Below are 21,953 nucleotides of genomic sequence, written 5' to 3' on the forward strand. Positions count from 1 at the left end.
ATTCATTTCATTTTTGCATGAGCTATCCCTTTAATAGTGTATTCTCACATTTACAGTTGAGGTCAAAAGTTTACATACACCTTCTGCTGAAGTTAATTACTTTAAAATGGGCATGTTATTTTTTATTTAGTACTTACCTAATTAAGATATTTCACATAAAAAAATGTTTGCATATAGTCTACAAGAGAAAATAATAGTTAATTTTATAAAAAAATTACCCTGTTCAAAAGTTTACATACACTTGATTTCTAATGCTGTATTGTTACCTGAAAGACCCACAGCAGGTTTTTTTTTTTTTTTTTTTTGCTTAGTAATAGTTGTTCATGAGTCCCTTGTTTGTCCTGAAGTTAAACTGCCCACTGTTCACAAAAAAATCCTTCAGGTCTCACAAATTCTTTGGTTTTCAGCATTTTTGTGTATTTGAACCCTTTCCAAACCTTTCATATGCAACTATTACAGAAGGTTCAAACACTCACTGATGCTTCAGAAGGAAACATGATGCATTAAGAGCCGGGGGGTGAAAACTTTTTGAATTTAAAGATCAGGGTAAATTTAACTTATTTTGTCTTCTGGGAAACATGCAAGTATCTTCTGTAGCCTCTGAAGGGCAATACTAAATAAAAAAATATGATATTTAGGCAAAAAAAAAAAAATGTACACATCTTCATTCTGTTCAAAAGTTTTCACCCCCCGGCTTTTATTGCATTGTTTTTTCTTCTGGAGCATCATTGAGTGTTTGAACTTTCTGTAATAGTTGCATATTGTCCTCAATGTGAAAAGATCGAACTCAAAATCATACAATCATTGCTGGGAAAGGTTTAAATACACAAAAATGCTTAAAAAACAATAAATTTGTGGGACCTGAAGGATTTTTCTGAAGAACAGCGGACAGTTTAACTGTTCAGGACAAAGAAAGGACTCATGAACAGCTATCACTAAAAAAAACAGTGTGGATCATTCAAGGAACACAATATTAAGAATCAAGCGTATGTATACTTTTAAATGGGGTCATAAAATAAAAATTCAACTATTATTTTCTCTTGTGGACTATATGTAAACATCTTTTATGTGACATATCTTATTCAGGTGAGTATTAAATAAAAAATAACATGCATTTTGTATGATCCCTCTTATTTTGGTAAAATAATTTACATTTTGCAGATTCTCCAAGGTGTATGTAAACTATCTCAACTGTATGTTAATCCAGTATATATTAATAAATTAAACATTAATCATCCACTTTACAAGAATCTATTTACATTTTTTAAGTGAACACAGCATACTATCATAAACTAACATCATAAATCTTACCTTGGGTGAATGTGGTGATAGTAGCATTGCCTTTTCCCAAGTCAATGAGGTAGCCATGTTCAGCAGCCACAGTAATTTTAAAAATCACTGCTCCGTGAGGGCTGTCTCTGTCCTCTGCCTTTAATGTTTTACTCGTGATCAGGAACCCAAGGTGACCAGTAGGGAGAATCCTTAACGTTGTACCACCCTTATTAGTCACAACCTGCGGAACTCCATTGTCCACTGGATAAATTGTGATTTTCATCACCTGGGGCTTGCGAGTCGCATAAACCGTGTCAGGAAACACATAAAAGTCTGTGTGAGTTCCATCGGTAACGGTAAACGAAAAGCTGTCGGAGGCAGACTCTGTTCCATCGTGCTTATAACGTATCATGTTTTCATTCAGGTCCTGCTTGGTGAAAGACGTGACAGGTCGTGAGTTGTTAAACAGCAACTTGCCGTGCACAGGCACCTGGGTGATTGTAAACTTCAAAAGGTGATCGACTGTATCACGGTCCTCCACCGTTAGCTCAAAAGGAGTGATTAACTTATTTTCGCCTTCGTTAACGACCAGTCCGTGAATGGTGACCACAGGCTTTTTGTTGTCCACATCTGTGATGGACACACGGAAGGTGCGGAATACAGGATTGTAACCGTCGGTCACCTCAAACTCAAAGCTGTCCATCTTCACCTCATCATCAGCAGTGTGGATGTAGTAGATTTTATTTCCAGCTAGTTGAAGCTGAGTGAAGGAACTAATGGGCATTCCTGGTGCATCAGTGCACTCTAGGTGTCCTCGTATAGGAGCACGTGTGATGGTGAACACTAAGTGTTCATCAGGACTGTTATGATCACTAGTGCTGAGCAGGTCTGTGGTTAGAGTCACCCTTCCTCCTTCTTTCAGAGAAACACCTTTGCTGATCACATCAGGGAACACCATGTCTATTCCACCCACAGTTACATAGAAGTATCTGTCAATCAAAGGGTTAATACCATCAGTGACATCAAATTTGATAAGGTCACGAACTCCCTCTTGTCCATTGTGAATGTACATGATCATATCTTGGTCGATCTCGTTTTGTGTGAAGTTCATTCCAACAGTTACGTTTTCTAGCATTCCAAATGGTGTTCGCTTTTGTAAAAACCCTTGATTTGGTCCATAACGTATGATGTAGGTCAAAACACTGTCTTCTGTATCAAGATCGGTTGCTTTTAAAACTTTATTGCTGATTATTTTCACCTCTCCCACTTCTATTTCAAGACCATCATTAATCGCCATCCTTGGCGTTTCATCGTCAACCAGAATGACCATAATCATGACGGTTTTCTCCACTGTGAATTTGCCATCAGTAAGTAGAACTTCAAAACTATCCTCCGTGGTTTCTGAATCATCATGCTCGTAGACAATACTTGAAGCCTCTCGTATCTGATCAAGAGTGAAGTTTGTGACGGGAACAGTGCCTGAGGTTAACTGATTGAGGATGTATCCATGTTTTGGAGGTTTTGAAATAATAAACGTGAGCTCACCTGCTGGAACATCAGCATCGGCACCGTTTAATATTGGAGTGTCAATCACAATGTTCATGCCTTCCATCACAACAAATTCCCTCATATGGATCTCTGGCTTTTCGTCATTAGATGGGATTATTACGATTGGAAAAAAGTGTCTCTCGGAAAAGTTTATCCCATCTGAACATCTGAAAGTAAACCTGTCCTCAACTGGCTCGACACCTTTATGAATACTTTGCACGTAGTAAATGTGGTTTTCCCGAATGTCTTTAATGGTAAACGCGCTAATGGCAATCCCCGATCTGGATTTTTCAGAGCCTGGTGCGGGGGAGATGTTTTCTACATAGCCTGAAGTGGGCTGCACAATAATTGTGCAAAGTAGATCATCATTAGGAGTGTCAATGTCATTAGCACTAATATGCGAAATATCAATAATGTTTTTCTCACCCTCAACGACTGTGAATTGGGGGCCCACAAAGACCTCAGGTGCCTGGCTATCCAACGGCAAAATAGTGACCTGTACGCGAACTCCTTTGATTGTATTTCCCCCAACTGTCCATTCATCAGACATATCGGTAAGCGTAAGATTAAAAAAGTCGTGTTTTGTCGTCAAGCCAATTTCTCCACTATTATGTGCGTATATGACCAAGCCACTAATGATGTCTGCTTGTGTGAACCTATTGGAGGGCACACCATTGACTAATATTTCACCAAACACTGGGGGATCTTCTACAATAAAGGTCAGCCTGAGGTCATCAGTGTCTTCATCTCGTCCCTGAATGACGTTGGTGGTGATCTCAGTTGCTCCGTTCTCCAAAACATCAATGTAAGAACCAATAGTGCCCTCTGGAAGGCTAATAGTTGGTGCTTCGTCGTCAACAGGCTTCACATTGATCCTAACGGTGATTGTGACAACGTGGACACCATCACTGACATCCAGCTGGAAGAAATCGCTTGTTGACTCATCACCATTATGAATGTAAGATATCCTGCCATTAGATATATCATCCAAATTGAACGAATTCCCTTTAGTCATATCAGTGAATGTGTACTTAACCTGACCGTGCTTTGGAGGCTGGGTGATTGTAAACAGAATCTGTGAGCTGTCCGTGTCGGCATCTGTGGTGTCCAGCTCAGCACGTGTGATGACGTGCGCCCCTCGTTCTTGAATGGTAAAGCCTGTGTTGGTGATCTGGGGAGGCTTGTTGTCGACAGGCTGTAAAAATATGGTGAAAACGCCATTGGCGACGTTTCCCGCCGTGTCCTCAACTTTGTAATGGAACTGCACTACATGCGGAGTTATTCCAAGCTCTAGATCAGGAGGTTTGTAGGCTATCTTGTGATGATTTATCTGTGCCTGAGTGAACTCGGTGACTTCTGAATTTGGACTCTCGGTTAAAACGATGCTTCCTAGTATGCCAGGGCTGTTCTCATCTGTGTCAGTGGGTGGTTGGGTAATTGTGTATTTCAAATCTCTATCTTCTGAGTCTAAATCTGTATACCGCAAGAACTTCTTTCTAAAATAGGTGAGCTGGTACTCATGAACGGTCACTTGCAGAGTGGTCCCGGGATACAGCTCTGGGGGGATATCATCAATGGGGAGAACTTTGATGATGAAAGAGTTCTCACCTGAATGATTCGGTGGGTCGTTGTCATCTTGCACACGGAAAACAAACTGGTCCATGACGGTCTTTGTATTATGTGGTCCGACATGCCTATAAAACAGTTTGCCTTCTGTGATGTCGTGCTGGAACCATTCTGTCACTACTTTCTCATACATCTCATCCTCAGAATTGAACTTCCACGTTGATGGATCCTCAGGTGCATCTGACTGACGAAGTATCACTTCTCCGATAGTAGAGTAAGGAGGCACAATGATGAACTTAATAGTTGAATCCTCAGAATCTATGTCGGCTGCACTAAGCATTAAAGGAGAAATGGGCATCATTTGGTTTTTGAACAAAATTAAGCCTGTGTTGGCATTGATTATGGGAGGTTCATCATCAGTTGGCACCACTGTAATGGGAAACAAAAACTCAACTTCATTTTTCCCATCTGTCATTCTGAAAATGATATTATCGCTGTATGTATCGCTGCCGTCATGCTGGTAGATGACACTACCTACATCAAGATCTGCCGGGGTGAAGAATTTTCGCCTGGATCCCAGAACTGTGAGCTCTCCATGCCGAAGCCCGTTGATAACTGTAATTTGGACATTGTCCAAGTTGTCCTCGTCACTAATCTGTAGGTTTTGTGAGCTTGACAATGGCCGTGATTGACCCTCATAAAGCAGTTGACCGGTGTTGCGGGTCACAACCGGTGCTAGAGTGTTCATAGGCTTCACCACTATCATAAACGCAAATGGATCCGATATAGCCCCCTCAGTGTCTACAACTTCAAACTCAATTTGGAAAATTCTCTCCACATCCGAATCCACAGAGGGAGGCTTGTAGGCTATTTTAAGATCTTTCAGGTCTGCTTGATAAAAAGACGTGATGGGCAAATTCCTATCATCCGTGCTCACAATGTAGCCCTCCTCGAAGGACAGCGGGGAAGTGATGTTGAAGATTAAATCATCAGGGTTGGATTCCACATCCTCAGCGGCAAGCATATCGTGGGTTATAGCAGTCATTACGAACTGGTCAACTTCCATCATCATCATTGCTACGAAACTCGGTTTCGGAGCTGTGTTTTCCTCACCCTCTTTTATAAGCACCACAATTTGGAAAAACTCCTGCTTCAGTACATTCGCTTCTTTGTCTTGTAACTCTAAATACATGGGGATATAATCTCGGTTCGGAGAGCGATGTGCAAAAGTGTGCTGATAGCGAATGTCCATTCTGACAAATTCATCACAGTCCACAGGTTTCCCTAGTTTTCCATTATCAATCAGCTTTCCGTATCTGGGTAATGAACTGCCACTGGCTAAAGATGTAACTTTACACAAATGAGCATTTCTATCATAAGTGAACTCCAGGATTTTCTTATCAATAGGGTTACTAATACCAAGCAGTTTCTCTACAACTACAGGCATGTGTTTGGTGAGAATCTCAAGCTGAGTGAAAATCACCTCAACTTCCATCATAAAGGGAATAATGACAGTATCAGTCTGAGTATCATATCTGAGCTGAAGTCTTACTCTGTCTTTTGAGGGGCTCCTGGATCCGAAATGCGAGTATTTCACATCATTAGGACCAAATTCACAAGGAAACTTTTTCGGGGACAGCTGTCCCGGTCTCTGTGACAGCGGGTCGTTATCCAGAACTGTGACGGTGCACTTGTCTCCGGGTTGAACTTGGATAACCAGATCATTGATTGGATCAATATAGACAGATCTGCCGAAAGGAACCCGTATTCCATTATTGGCAACAAGAATAGCATCCTCTGAAAGTTCAGATCTTAAACCGTACGTCAATCCCAAACTCTCAAATCCCTGTGCAGATGCATCGCACAACAAAGTCACTATAAAGAGAAACAAGTGTACATGAGACGCTCTACGTTGTCGCTGCTCTGTTATACTCCGAGCCATTTGTGATGTGAGCCAGAATTACTACTTTACGTTCGGCACAATCCGTGGCAAGATTAGAAAGGGGACAAAGTTAAAGCGCGCAACAGAACAATCTCCCATTCGCATCCGTGCAAGGGTGCATCATTCTCCCTGAGCAGCTCGCACTCTGAATAAACTTAATGCCTCGCGGAGCAGTGTGAGGGAAATCACGCCCCGCTCTCACGCTATTGGCTGATGCTTACGATGGAATGCGTTCGGAGAGATCTGATTGGTCGCATGCAGTGTCACACATAGGCAAGCGGGGACAGATCTGCATGAAGGAATGACTTGTTGTGGCGTATTATGGCAAGCCGTTTTAGCATTCCTTCGTATTCTTTAAACTAGTATCTGTTTTTATTTTACTACATTTTCTTTTTGGTTCATTTAAAGAAGAAATCGTATTTTCCTTTAGACTTCTAGCATCCCACAGCCTCCTATTCAAATAAAAAAAACCCATTAGAAATTTAATAATATTATTTATAAATACTTTTGAAGACTGTGCTATAGGTTTCAAAATTAAATAGCAATGACATTCAACACTTCATTTTAAATGAAATCTAAACATTTAATTTATGCATGTAGGTTTATTTTTTCTACAAAAACTGAAAAGAATAATAACGACTGATGCAATGACCAATTTTACCACAGTGTAGCCTTCTTCACTCTTAAAAATAAAGGTTCCGAAAGGGTGTTTTAGCAGTGATGCCATAAAAGAACCATGTTTGGTTCCCCAAAGAACCTTTCAGTGAACAGTTCCTAACAGAACCATTTTGAAGAACATTTTAAAAATCTAAAGAATCTTTGAAAAGTTCCATGGATGTTCAAGGTTCTTCATAGAACCACTGATGCCAATAAAGAACCTTTATTTTTAAGCGTGCTGACAGAAACTGACAGTCATCACAGTTTGCACTTAACAGGTCAATGCTTCCATTCATCCATTCATAAGACAGCACAGCCAGAACAATTAAAGTGATTGTGTAATTATGAAATTATCTGTTCTTTGGTTTCATTACGATCATTATGATCAAAACAATAACATTACAGTCATATAAAATAAATAATATAACATTTTCACTCAGGGACAATTAAAGGAACCTTGTTCCTATTTTCTATTCGGTTCTGCAATATGTAAATAAAATAAATGATCAAATAAGAATTACCAGGTTCTTTGAATGCAATTTACAGACAATGACAAAAAAAATAAAAAATAAATAAATAAAAATAGTCAGAAAAAATAAAACATATACAAAAGATCAATGGGTAAGATGGTGCAAAGATTTTTTTTCTTTTCTATAATGGTCTGACATGCATTATAGGTGCTGTGCATTGTGCCAGCTCTCTCTGGTGGTGAAAAAGAAAATCTTTTTTTGCAATATGGACCACAAAACCTGTTATAAGGGTCATTTTTTTGCAACTGAGATTGAGGAATCAGCTGAAAGCTGAATAAATATGCTTTCCATTAATGTATGGTTTGTTAGGATAGGACAATATTTGGCAGAGATACAACTATTTGAAAATCTGGAATCTGAGAGTGCAAAAAAAATCTAAATATTGAGAAAATCGCCTTTAAAGTTGTCCAAATAAAGTCCTGAGCAATGCAAATTACTAATCGAAAATTATGTTTTAACATATTTATGGAAGGAAATTTACAAAATATCTTCATGGAACATGATCTTTGCTTAATATCCTGGAATAGTTTTGCCATAAAAGAAAAATTGATCATTTTGGCCCATACAATGTGTTGCTGGCCATTGCTACAAATATACCTGATAAATAGATAAATATTTATCTATTTTGTCAGAATAAGGTAATCCTGGAAACAACATGCTGTCTTTATAATAGAATGTTTGTGCTTTCACACATATGCACAGTACAAATGGGTCTGAATTTATGAAAACATGCCTTTATATTACTGTACATTTGGTGTTCTTTTGCATTAAAATATGTAAAAAAAAAAAAAAAAACTATAGTCACGAATTCTATTTCATTCACATATTCCTGTATTGTTATCCCAGCGAAGGTTTTTAGAATACCCTCTAAATGAGACTCTAAATCAGGCATGCCAGTTATTTAGGTCAAATGTTCCTTGGGATATAGCTGCATTTCACACATGTGATGGGTTTTATTGACTGATAAGACGTGCACATCTTTTTGTGCCGCTGCCAAAGGATGTGAGAGAAGAGAGCAGGTGTTGGAGAGAGAGAGAGAGATGAGTGAAGATAATACACTTAACAGCAGTCTTTGAAAACCATATCTTTATATTTCATTTGATCAGTGTATTTAAATTGATATGAAATACAATAATGCTGCATGGTAAATTATAAAGGCAGGTGGTTTATTCAATATTGTGGATACAAACTGAGTAATCCAAAAGTTGTCTTTTATATTAAAATAAATCTGTACAAGCTTTAATTTCATTCAACATATGCCAGTGTAAAATCATCTACAAAAATCCCTGAGAGTTAAATGTTCTTACTGAGATATTCAAAGTACCATAAATGCACAAAGAAACCTCCATCCATACACACACAGTCACACAAACTCGCACAGCCAACTATTCTGGCATCCTGCTGTTTGGCTGATGTTTCCAGTAAGGCTTAAAATTATGCACATCACAGAGGAATTCAGACCTGTCAACACCCCCAGTGTGAATCAGACAGATTAGATTAGAGGTGCCTAGTACAGATTTATGGACCTATTGTCCATTTCTGAGATTTGCAACTTTTTTATTTGTAATGCATAATCGAAAGTCGTAATTGTATGACACAATTAATAAGGTATAGTGCTTTCTCACTTGTGACTTCTATGAAGAATAAAAAAGGTTTTTCAACACTGAATTCAGGAAAATGGGCAAAGTGAAAGCTCTGAGTGTTTATCATCACCCGGCTGCTGCCCTGTATTTAACATAATGGTTATTTTGGTTTTATTGGATGTGTAGGAAGCTGCAGATGTTCCCAAAAAGATGAAAGGCAGCAGTGAAAAAGTCAGCCGTTTGAACATTAGCTTGTGTGCATTATCATGTGAATATAAAGCAGATATTGCTATTATAATTTTTCATGAAATGCACTCTTATAGATAACAAACTTTTTATGGTCATAAAGTCATGTAACAGTTAAGAGACTGTGATACTTCCTACATCCCCTCGTATGAGCCCAGATTATTGTCATTACCTCAGTCTGATCCTACTTGTCAATTACAGCATGAGCTCTCTACATCTCTATCTGTAGTGTATAAACCCAGCATTTCCTTGGCTCCTTTCAAATCCATTTATTTTCTAAAGCGCTTCCGCCAGGGGACTTTCCATTCAGGATTTGATGTTCTCTTCCTGGCTTGATTTAAGAATACCTCTTCCTTGCTATTATGATAAATGCACTTTGCCACCAGACATTATAGCGCTTCATCTTCTTTTAGTGTTTCCAGAACATCTCTTGTGATTGTGTGCCCAGACTTGACGTGGATGATTGTTATTCAGGACATTCGGTCCCTGAGGGGGTACATACAACTGGTCACTTCATGTGTTTAGACTGATCAGACTCTACCACATATAATGCTATTCGAAAGTTTGGGGACAGTAAGTAAGCTTTTTTTGTTTTTGTTTTTTTTTTTTCTGGATAAACTATGTAAGCCTGTTTCCGCTACTGAATAAATTTGTTTTTTTAAAAAGGTAATTGCGACTTTTTAGCTCACAACTTTATCTCACAAGATTTAAAGTTCCAAATCTGGGAAATAAAGTCACAAATCAGAGAAATAAAGTCAGAATTGGCAGATATGGGCTAATTGCGAGTTTATATCTCGCGGTTGTGACTTTTTTCTCAGAGTTGCGAGTTTTTATCTTGCAATTCTGACTTTGTAACACACAATCGCAAGTTAATAAGTCAGAATTGTGAGATATAAGCTTGCAGTACTGAGAACATATCAGTCTTTTTTCTCTTCAAAATTGGACTTATAACTCACAGTTAGTGAAAAAGTCAGGATTGTGAGATACAAACTCTCTTTTGTGAGAAAAAGTTAAAATTGTGTCAGAATTTTTATCTTGCAATTCTGACTTTATAGTTCGCAATTGTGAGTTTATATCTCAAATTCCTAGAAAAAAGTCAGAACTGCGTGATTCTGAAAACATTCTGAAAAAAGTCAGAATTGTGTCATAATTTTTTGTTCAAAAACTTGGAATTGCAAGTTCATATCACAACTCTGAGAAAAAAGTAAATTGCAAGGTTGTATTACATAATTCTGAGGCAAAAAAGTTTATTACGAGATAAACTTGCATTTAACAGAAGAAGTCAGAATTGCGTGAAAAAAAGTCAGAACTGCGAGATACAAACTCGCATTTGCGAGAAAAAGTCAGAATTACGTCAGAATTTTTAGTTCGCTAAACTTGCAATTGTAAGTTTATATCTCACAATTCTGAGAAAAAAGTCAGAATTGCAAGTTTGTATCACACAATTCTGAGGGAAAAAAGTCTGAATTATGAGACAAACTTGCATCTGAAATAAAATAAAAGTCAGAATTGCAAGATACAAACTCGCCTTTGTGAGAAAGTCAGAATTGCGTCAGAATTTTTATCTCGCAATTCTAACTTTCTAAGTTTATATCTCGAGTTTATATCTCACAATTTTGAAAAAAAAAAAGTCAGAATTGCATGAAAAAGTCAGAATTGTGTATTTTTAGTTCACAAAATTTGCAATTGCGAGTTTATATCTCACAATTCTGAGACAAAAGTCAATTGCAAGGTTGCATTACACAATTCTGAAGAAAAAAGTCATAATTGCAACTTTGTATCACACAATTCTAAAGCAAAAGTCGGAATTACGGGATAAACTCGCATTTGAAAGAAAAAGTCACAATTGCGTCAGAATTTTTAGTTCGCAAAACTTTCTCACAACTCTGAGAAAAAAGTAAGAATTGCAAGTTTGTATCACAATTCTGAGGAAAAAAAGTCAGAATTACGAGAATTACTTGCTTTTGCGAGAAAAAAAGTCACAACTGCGTCAGAATTTGTAGTTCGCAAAACTCACAACTCTGGGAAAAAAGTCAGAATTGCAAGTTTGTATCAAAGTCAGAATTACGTGACAAACTTGCATTTGAAAGAAAAAAAGTCAGCATTGTGAGTTTATATCTTGCATTTCTGACTTTATAACTCGCAATTGTGAGTTTATATCTCACAATTCTAAGAAAAAAAGTCAGAATTACGAGAAACAAACTAGAATTTCAAAGAAAAAAGTCAGAATTACGAATTTTATCTCACAATTCTGACTTCATTTCTCGTTATTGTAAATTTATATCACACAATTCTGAGAAAAAAAGTCAGAATTGCACATTTTTATCTCACAATTCAGACTTTTTTAATTGCAACTTTAGTTTATTTCATGCAATTCTGAGAAAAAAGTCAGAATTGTGAGTTTATATCACAATACTGAAAAGTCAGAATTTTAAGTTTGTATCATGCAATTCTGAGAAAAAAAGTCAGAATTGCAAGTTTATATCATGTAATTCTACGAAAAAAAGTCAGAATCGCAAGATGTAAACTCACAATTGTAAGAAAAAAAGTTGCAATTACTTTTTTATTTTTTTATTCAGTGACGGAAACAACAAGAAATAAGAAATATTTCTTGAGATTGACATTGATGTCTGGTGAAAATTCAGCTTTGCTATCACAAGAATAAATAATATTTTAAAATAGAAAAACAATTCTAAATTGTAATAATATTAACATTACTTTTTACTGTATTTTTTTGTCAAATAAATGCAGCATTTGTAAACACAAGAGAACACAAAAAACCTCTTGAACAGTATAAATCACTGCAAAATAGATATATACATCTGCTCTGGGGTTTAATTAATCAGATAGCATCCAGCATCTTGGAGGGCTTTAACAATGGGTGTTTACATGTTATCATGTTAAAAAATGCACAAAGTGACCAAGTCTAAATACCATCTAAGGCTATGTACCATTACGTTATTCTAATGTTAAATAATGAAACTACTTTACACATTGCAAGTTCATATTTAACCTATTTTAAAACAAGTGTAGCAGCAGGTTTTCGATAGAGTTCATAAAATATTAAAGCATGCAAACTCAAGTACAGTAACTCTCAAAGCAATGCCTTTCATACCTTTGTAAATTATTGAGTTTCCTGAAACAAACAAATAAAAAAAAAGGACTAAAATCATGAAATGAAATGTAACAGATATTATCTATCTGGTTGAGGTAAACTAATGGGCACAAAGTTTCCTTTGCGCCATTTAAGATTAGGTGATGAAAACAAATATGCTGAAGAATTAAAGCAGAATTTTTCTTACATTTGAAATTATTAGCCTATAAATCAAGATTAAGAAGTTTAAAGTGGTTTAACAGGACAAATGAATAACATCATCATATAGATAAAGAAACACACTGCACTCTGTGATGCTGCCAATTTTCCATGTGGAATTCAACTTTCATAGCTGCCAAGCATTGCAGTTGTCTTTCAGTCTTTCCACTGCAACAATCTCTGAGCTTATCGAGTCTATTTTTTGCCTGAAATGCATTCGGTTGTGACAATGCAGCCCACATATCTCATTAGTGCTATTTTTAAGTTCACTACTGCACTGGCTATGGCCTGTGTTTGATTGGACATGCTCTCCTGCCGGACGATGGAAGCTTGTTGTTAAAACATGTCAACGCAGTTTTTATGACAGATGTGTTCAGGTCAGCAAGCAGAGGTCAAACAGAATATATCAGCGGTGCAGATGTCTGGGCTTGTCTTTGAAATGAAGGAAATGGATTGGGAGTGAGAACATGAAAGAAAATCTCACTTATAATTATAAAGATTGTTACATGCTGAAAAAGTTCTACATCAAAACGCTATCAAGATGTATTGTTCATATGCGTATGCATAAAATGCTTTTGAACTCACTTTAATGAGTTGTTCTGTAAATTGCAGTGAAAAGACAGCATTTTTCTAAATCATATATTCTCGCCTACATAGACATCTTATCTAAATGACTATTGCATCCATTTACAGGAAAAGATGCATTACCGTTGCAAACCTTTGAGTCAGTAAGATTTTGTTTTTGAACGTTTCTTACATACTCAGCAAGGCTGCATTTATTTGATCAATACAGTCAAAAATACTGTAAAACAGTAATAGCGGAAATTAAATTTTGACATAACTGTACTCTGTTTAAATATTTTTTTTATGTAATTTATTCCTGTGAAGACAAAACTGAATTTTCAAAGAACATTTTCATTTTCAAAAGAACATTATTTATTTGAAATAGAATATCATTGTCTTTACTGACACTTTTGATCAATTTAATGCATCCTTGCTGAACAAAAATATTAATTTCTTTTAAAATCTCTGACAGGGGTTTATACAGATACCGTAAAATGAAATTCCAGGACTTTCAAGGACTTTTTCAAGCACTACGTTTTTGATTTTCGAGGACTTCAAACAGGGATCTCACTTATTTTAAATTCTAAAAAAAGAGAAATAGATAAATAAAAATATACTAATAAAAATGGTCAAAAACAAAGTTTTCTACTGTTTAAGAAAAAAAATCAGAAAAAAGATTCGCTCCGAAATCCTGATCTGAAAGAAATGGTTCGCGAACCCATACTGAAGAATCAAATTCGCGTCTTCAGCCATGTGTACAGGACAGGTCAGTACTACTTGCTTAGCTCGATTGTTTTCTGACATCAACTGAAATAAGCAAAAAAGATATGATGTTTTTTGAATTGCTTGAATTTTGCATAAAAAGATATGTGCTTATAGACTAAATTAAACATTTAATTAGATACATTGTCTTTAAATAATTCAAGCACTTTTCAAGTACCTCTTCAGAAGAATTGCTATTTTCAAGGCTTTTCCAGGCCTTAATTTTCAAAAAGTCACATTCAAGTACTTCAAGCACTTTAAGCACCTTGTACGAACCCTGCTCTGAATAGCAGCGAATAACATATTTCAAACCAAAATGTATTTTTAAATTAAAACTGTCTATAAAAACACTTACTTGTATTATATTGTTCCCAAATTTGATTTATCTACATGATTTCTTGCTTTGCAATGTTATATAGCCTAAAACCACATTTTTATGAGATGACTGCCGTAACTGATGCTGAAATAGTAATGAGCAGAAAGATAAATTCATATTATAGCTGTGCCGGAGGAGGCGCTGAGAAATAAATTAGTCATAGATAATTAACATCAGAAGTTACTCAGTTATAAAACAAGCTCACTCAGGAGGAATCCCCCAGACCCTAAACTTTTAAACAGTTGTTAATAAGTCTCAAGGCCTCCAGCTGTCCGGTGGTCAGTAAGGCGCATTAGGGGTCACCTGTTCTAATCCTGCTTTGGGCCAAATCTACATCCACACCCAGCACGATACAATTTCTGCTCGATGTACTCTCAACCCTGCTGGCACATGCTGTACAGTAAATCCACCCAATACTGCAGTACACTATAGGGAAAAAATGTTTTAGCAAAAATATTTCATATTACAGCATTTGAGCCCGCAAGGTCTTTTAATGCATAAATATTCCATTTAACATTGTATAACAGTGTACACAGTTTGTTTTGGTTCCTTGTGCCACCTTGTAAAGGGCTTTTTCTTGTTGAATGAAAAGAGTGGAAATTACATTTTGCAAATGCCATCATCCCTTTCATCTACCAACATGGAGTCAATTAACGAGTTTGTTTAAAAAGTAACCAAGGTCTGTAAGAGCTTTTTTAATGAATAGTAAAAACATTAAGCATAATATTGCATACCCCATTTTTAAAAAAAACAGCTTCTGAGTGTAGCATCCTATATATTAGTTGATATCTAAAGGCTATTTAACATGTTCTAATGCTAAATAACAAAACTACTTTACACATTGAAAGTTCATATTTGATGGTTTTAACTTATTTTAAAACAGATGTAGCAGCAGGGTTTTTTTTTTTATAAAATAGTAAAGCCAAGGTCTGTAAGTGCTTTTTTAATGAATAGTAAAAATATTCAGCATAATACTGCATACCTCATCTTTATAAATAAAAGTGTATCATCCTACATATGAGTTCAAAAGTTTGGAATCAGTAAGATTTTTAGTGTTTTTTAATGTTTAAGGAAGTCTCCTATGCTCATCAAGGCTGCACTTGTTTGATGAAAAATACAGAGAAAACTGTAATATTATGAAATATTATTGCAATTTAAAACAATAGTTTTCTATTTTAATATACATTAAAATATAATTTATTTCTGTGATCAAAGGTGAATTTTCAGCATCATTATTCCAGTGTTCATTGTGACATGATCTTTCAGAAATCATTCTAATATGCTGATTTATTATCAATTTTGGAAACAGTTTGGAATCTGTGATACTTTTTCAGATGAATAAAAAGTTAAAAAGTACATCATTTATTTAAAATGGAAATCTTTTGTAACAATATACACCACTGTTCAAAACTCTGGGGTCAGCTCTTTTAAAAAAAAAAAAAAAAAAAACTTTTGTTTAGCAAGGATGTGTTAAATTTATAAATATATATTAAAGTTATAGACTTATATTGTTAGAAAAGATTTGTATTTTAAATAAATGCTGGGTTTTTTTAAACCTTTTATTCATCAAAGAATCTGAAAAAATGAAAAAAGTATCACAGATTCCAAAAAAATATGAAGCATCACAACTGCTTTCAACACTGATAATAAATCAGCATATTAGAAAGATTTCTAAAGGATTATGAGACACTGAAGACTAGAGTAATAATGCTGAAAATTCAGCTTTGCATCACAGGAATAAATTATATTTTAAAGTATATTCAAACAGAAAACTGGTATTTTAAATTGCAATAATATTTCACAATATTACTGTTTTTTTTTTTCAGTATTTTTGATCAAATAAATGCTTTTTGAAAAGACTTGTTTTGCAAAACACTAAAAATCTTACTGATTCCAATTTTTGAATGGCAGTGGTTACACACACACACACACACACACACACACACACACACACACACATATATATATATATATATGTATATATATATATATACATATACATGACATTTATAACATTTTTCACATCAATACTTAGCGCACAAAGAGGCAATACTCTCTGGGTTCTTACAATTTAATTATTTCAGAAAGCTGTCAAACTGGCTTTTAAAGGTTAACATCAATGGTGGCTAATGCTGCTTTGTTTTGGGGTTGACAAAAATATTTTCACTGTTCCCTGCTTGGCATTAATTAAGTGCAACATTAATCTTTCATTGAGCTGCTCAAAAGTTCCCAAAGTTAAGCTTTTTCCACTAGACTTAACAGCAGGTATGACACTATACAGTCCAAAAAGTCTGCCTCGAGGGATTGAGTTTTATGCTGAGTGGATGAACCGGTATTTTACAGGTATTACTTGTACCATCTCCTAAGCTAACTATTCTGAATTTTATTTGCCATTTACCTGAACACGTTACACTCTCTCAACTCACTTTCACTGTTTAGAATCAACATAACTTCAATTTTTAAAGCACATGCGATAGATTTTTAACCAGCAGGGAGAATCATGTCAGATTACTTTAAGTCTGGTTTGTTAACATATCAATCATGTTCATTTTCAGGTAGGTGGACAAAATGTCAAAATGTGAAGGGTTCCTCAGTTCTCACTTTTTGTCACTAATCTGCTCTTGAGAATCTCATTCTGCTGTAAACCTACTAAAAGCTAAAAAGCTGTAATCACCAGTATAGCGTCACATTTTATACTATTAGTTAAAAAAAGAGACATGGGTCATGCAAACAACCTTAAAGTATATAAATGCAATAATGCATTTTCCCTCTCCGTTTTTTTCCTTGTACAGGTCAGCTGTGAATGTGCAATTGGATTGTTTGTAGCTCTGAACTGCCCCCTTGTGCCCACTTTACAGACATGCAACCATTTAAATGTCATTGTAGAAACCTAAGATTGCAAGCCCAAATGCATACGTCTGTTTTTAATATATGCAACAAATGCAATCTTATAAACCCATAAAGCACACATATCAGATTCACCTAGGACTGCTATGTTTTATTCAAATCAAGAAAAGATTCATTTAGTGGAAAAATTAATGTGCCAATAGATGGCGCTGTAATCAAAACGATCACTTTTCCTACTGTCTACCTCGCACAAATAATGTTTTAAATGTATTAATAAAATAAAAAAATACTTTTAAAAACAGGAATTGTATTGTGTGTGTGTATATATATATATATATATATATATATATATAAATATATATGTATATATACACACAAACACAGACACACATACACAACGCTTTTTATGCAAGCATTAGTTTTAGCCTCATTTGACTTTTAAGATTATTGTTATCCAACCCATTATTATTGTAATCCATACTTAGTTTGTCTGCTGGTTGGGAATGAAAGCGTTAACTCTCCAATTTCTAAAGCAACCACAGCCTAAATTCTTTTCACATGTGACTCTGTGTATACAAACACTTTGGCAAACTAAACACAATTTGACCACAAGCGAACTTCCCGAACAGCAGCTTAATGAGCAGCAGATGAATCAGACACTCTCATCCTGCCCGCTTCCATATCTAGAGATTGTGACTAATCTACATTACTTAAGTATTTATAATATCTTATAGTTTTACACCGAAGTACCACATTTAGTTACCACAGTTATTGATAATGTGAAATCATAATTAAGCACTCTCTCTCAAATGGTGCAAAACATTACCAACACTGCATGCTTCCAACATTATACCATAGTGACATTTACATCAGCAGAATGCACAACAATGTCCACTACATCACATGAAACCAAATGTTTACTTGGTTTGAAAGGTCACTGTATGGCCATCCTTCAAACTGAGCCCTATTTTTTTATGTGACCTTAAGGAGCACCTTTTGTTTTTAAACATGTGTAATGTCATCACTGAATGAATCTGATCTGTGAGGGAAAATGGAAGCAAAACAGTCCTCATTGAAACTGATTTGGTTTACTGGCTGCTTGGCTCTTTGTATACAAAGGTCATGTGAGAGCAGAAGCCATGCTGCTCATTAAAACTCATTATGAGAACTTGGGAATGCTTTGTTATTTCCAACACACATGTATCCCTGGTGAAAAAAACAGCATATGCTGGTAGGTATGTTTTGATGCTGGTTTAAGCTGGTCCTTGACCAGCAACATGACCAGCATAAACCAGCAAAGGACCAGCTTAAACCTGCATAAACCAGCAAAGGACCAGCTTAAACCAGCATCAAAACATACCTAACCAGCATCCCACCATCAAAATATACCTACCAGCATATGCTGTTTTTTTCACCAGGGATCTTATAGACTAGACACGTACCTACAAAAAATACTGATAAAGCGACCGGGGCACAGGTTTTGATTTATAAGTTGATGGTGGTGGTTTGTTTTACTCTCTTGTAAGCAACTTCACCAGGCTGTGTGAGCAGGAAGGAAGGCACAATGTCACAGCAGTAACATGTCAGTGTTTCCTTGTAAAGAAAGCTCTCTGTGTAACAACAGTGGCTTTACAAGGATGAAACTATTTCCTATTATGCATACAAGAGAGTGATCGTACAAAGATACTGAATTGTTGGAAAAAAGGATAACAAAGTATAATTAGCCACTCTGTCCTGCTTATTACAGGGCTGCTTACCAAATATGTGGACATGAAACATCAAGTTGAAATCATTTTTGAATTTCACCTATATTTGTCCTAAAGCCTCCACAAAAAAGTCAAAACAATCGTCCGCAAAACAAGACAAACACTGCAACAATACTACAGTAATATTAATCCTGAAAATAGTTAATTACTAAGACACAAGATGATGACAGTTGCAAGTCCTCAGTGTGATTCAAGAGACGTAAAAATAAAACAACATTCAGGGTCTGTAAGTGAAAATGCCATTCATTTTCTCCACAAGGGAATTGATTTTAACAATAAACAAAGACAGACCTACTGTGAGCTGGTATATGCTTCTGCTGATGCCATCAGCCCACATTGTTTCAACTCATTTTTCAAATAATCATGTTTAACAGTAGAATATCTGATTGAAAATTACATTACTCATGATTCTACATAAAATCCCCACCAATCAGGAAATCAAAATAAACAAAATCGCACTAAAAGAACACTTTAGCGCCCACACACATCAATGAAACACCTGATTGAGTCAGTCTCCCTACACTCAAGGTTCTTTACTGTTATTGTTAAGGTCCTGAGTGGCTAATAAGAGTGTGATATTAGAGTCCAACAGAACCGCAACAGACGTTTCAGCGTTTGTAATGATATCACTCTGCTTGCGGTACTTCTCACAGAGAGTGTCATGGCGGATGCCCAAATCCACTATCATTTTAAAAATATTATGGTTTTTCTGTCACGGAATGTAGTTTTAAGAGGTTTTCAGGTGAGAATGTACTTGTTTATAGTAAAGACAATGTCTATTTCAAAATTTGCGTTGACGTTTTCGGACATGTGAGCTCCAGGTCGTCAGCGGCCGTTCAGTGCTCTGAGGGAGTAGCCTCACTTCGGCCAGATCTTATGGAATTTGCCACTGGCTCTGATGTCTCTACAGTGCTTAAACATGAGGTATATTTTGTTGTGAGTAAATCTAACGGGCAGTCTTTGGTCTCATTAATCTATTATTTGTTCCAGAGCAAATAGTTTTGGCAAAATCTCATCATTTTTATGTGTGTATGAGTGTTACCCTTGTACATTTGACTGAATTGCGAATTGTTGTTGTTTATTAAATATTATTATTCAAAAAATAATATGTCATATAAATAAAAGCAGTATTTAATAACAGTGTTTAGTATTGAGAAATGGTGCAAATGGAGAGAAGAGAAGAGTCGGCAGTAATAACTTTTATATTGAAAAATAAACACTGTTGTAAACAGAAGTTATTTTTAGTTTCAACAACAAGTTGATGCAGCTAACAGATGCACCGAGCAGTGCTGTCTTCAGAAATCACCCTTAACAAATGAAAGGATATTAAAGGAGAAGTCCATTTCCAAAACAAATATTCACATATAATGTACTCACCCCCTTGTCATCCAAGATGTCCATGTCTTTCTTTCTTCAGTCGTAAAGAAATTATGTTTTTGAGAAAAACATTTCAGCATTTTTCTCCATATAATGGACTGATATGGTGCCCCAGTTTTGAACTTCCAAAATGCAGTTTAAATGCAGCTTCAAATTATCCCAAATGCAGTTGTAAATGATCCCAGCCGAGGAAGAAGGGTCTTATCTAGGGTGACATTTGGTTATTTTCTTAAAAAAATACAATTTAAATACTTTTTAATCGCAAACGCTCGTCTTGTCTTATTCTCCCTGAACTGTATGTATTCTGACTCACGACAGTTAGGATATGTCGAAAAACTCCAATCGTATTTTCTCCCTCAATTTCAAAAATCATTTAAAAATCGTCCTACACCGCTGCAGAAGTACCAACCCAGTCTTTGCAAAGTGAACATGCAAAGAAGTTCAAACACTCTTAACAAAAAAGGTAAAACAGCAATATAGAGAACATGAGATGGGAGTTTTTCGACATACCCTAACTGTCATGAACTGGAAAAAAACAGTCCAGGCAGAGTAAGACAAGAAGAGCGTTTCACATTAAAAAGTATATAAATTGTATTATTTTTATGAAAATAACTGATCGTTTTGCTAGATAAGACCCTTCTTTTTCAGCTGGGATGGTTTACAACTGCATTTGAGATCGTTTGAAGCCGTATTTAAACTGCATTTTGGAAGTTCAAACTCGGGGCACCATATCAGTCCATTATATGGAGAAAAATGCTGAAATGTTTTCCTCAAAAAATATATTTTCTTTACGACTGAAGAAAGAAGACATGAACATCTTGGATGACAAGGGGGTGAGTACATTATACGTAAATCTTTGTTTTGGCAGTGGACTTCTCCTTTAACGCTACGACAAAGATAACACTTTCCTCAGCGGACATTCAAACTAATATTTTGCTGAATGCTGTGTCAGATACAGATAATCACACTCGCTCAGTCTCATAATATTCCACTACACATAATACAGTGAGCTTTAATGCAGTAATAGCCTACAATAACCTTTCAGCAAAGCAACTCAACATTCTTTCTTGAGTAGTTCTAAAGTGACATTTTCAAATTAGCAACTGAGGCCTGGGCTCAGCTGTCAAACTGTCAAACTTAGATTTGAGTCTGTGGCGGAAGGAAGTAGTTCTGTACAAATGAGGGTTTTAAAGACACTCTGTTGTTGATTCTTATGTTTTTACATTCTCATGCCATCGAACTGTTGTATAAATGCAATATCACACTCATAAACATGAGATATGGCTGTATATCGGCATGTTTGCGTGATATTGCTCATCTGTTTGGTACAATGAAGGACCTTTAACATCAGTGAAAACTTTCTATTCCACAAAAGTTTCTTTGTAGTGGAAAAAGGTGTTCTTTAGATTATTAAAATAAATTTTTGGCACTAAAATAATGGTTCTTTTAAGACCTGTTCACTGAAAGATTTCTGAGAAGCCCAAAATGGTTCTTCTATGGCTTATAACTCTATCTGGGCCTTGAATGTGTCAGTTGCATTGCTGTCTATGCAGGGTTAGAAAGCTCTTGGATTTCATCAAAAATCTTTTAATTTGTGTTCCGAA

The 21,953-nt window shown here is 35.7% G+C and overlaps 2 protein-coding genes across 2 annotated transcripts in view; both read right to left on the minus strand.

Moving 5' to 3' along the window:
- frem2b (FRAS1 related extracellular matrix 2b) overlaps positions 1–6,456 on the minus strand; it is a 93,116-nt gene extending 86,660 nt beyond the window's left edge. The window contains exon 1 of the mRNA XM_051129639.1: positions 1,312–6,456. Coding sequence (XP_050985596.1) covers positions 1,312–6,328 — 5,017 coding nt within the window. The 5' untranslated portion in view covers positions 6,329–6,456. The remainder of the gene's footprint in view (positions 1–1,311) is intronic.
- Positions 1–21,953, minus strand: part of c4 (complement component 4) — a 360,913-nt gene that overhangs the window by 234,838 nt on the left and 104,122 nt on the right. The gene's annotated exons all lie outside the window — the stretch shown is intronic.

The sequence above is a fragment of the Labeo rohita genome, chromosome 15 (assembly GCF_022985175.1).
Source record: "Labeo rohita strain BAU-BD-2019 chromosome 15, IGBB_LRoh.1.0, whole genome shotgun sequence".
Taxonomy (NCBI): domain Eukaryota; kingdom Metazoa; phylum Chordata; class Actinopteri; order Cypriniformes; family Cyprinidae; genus Labeo; species Labeo rohita.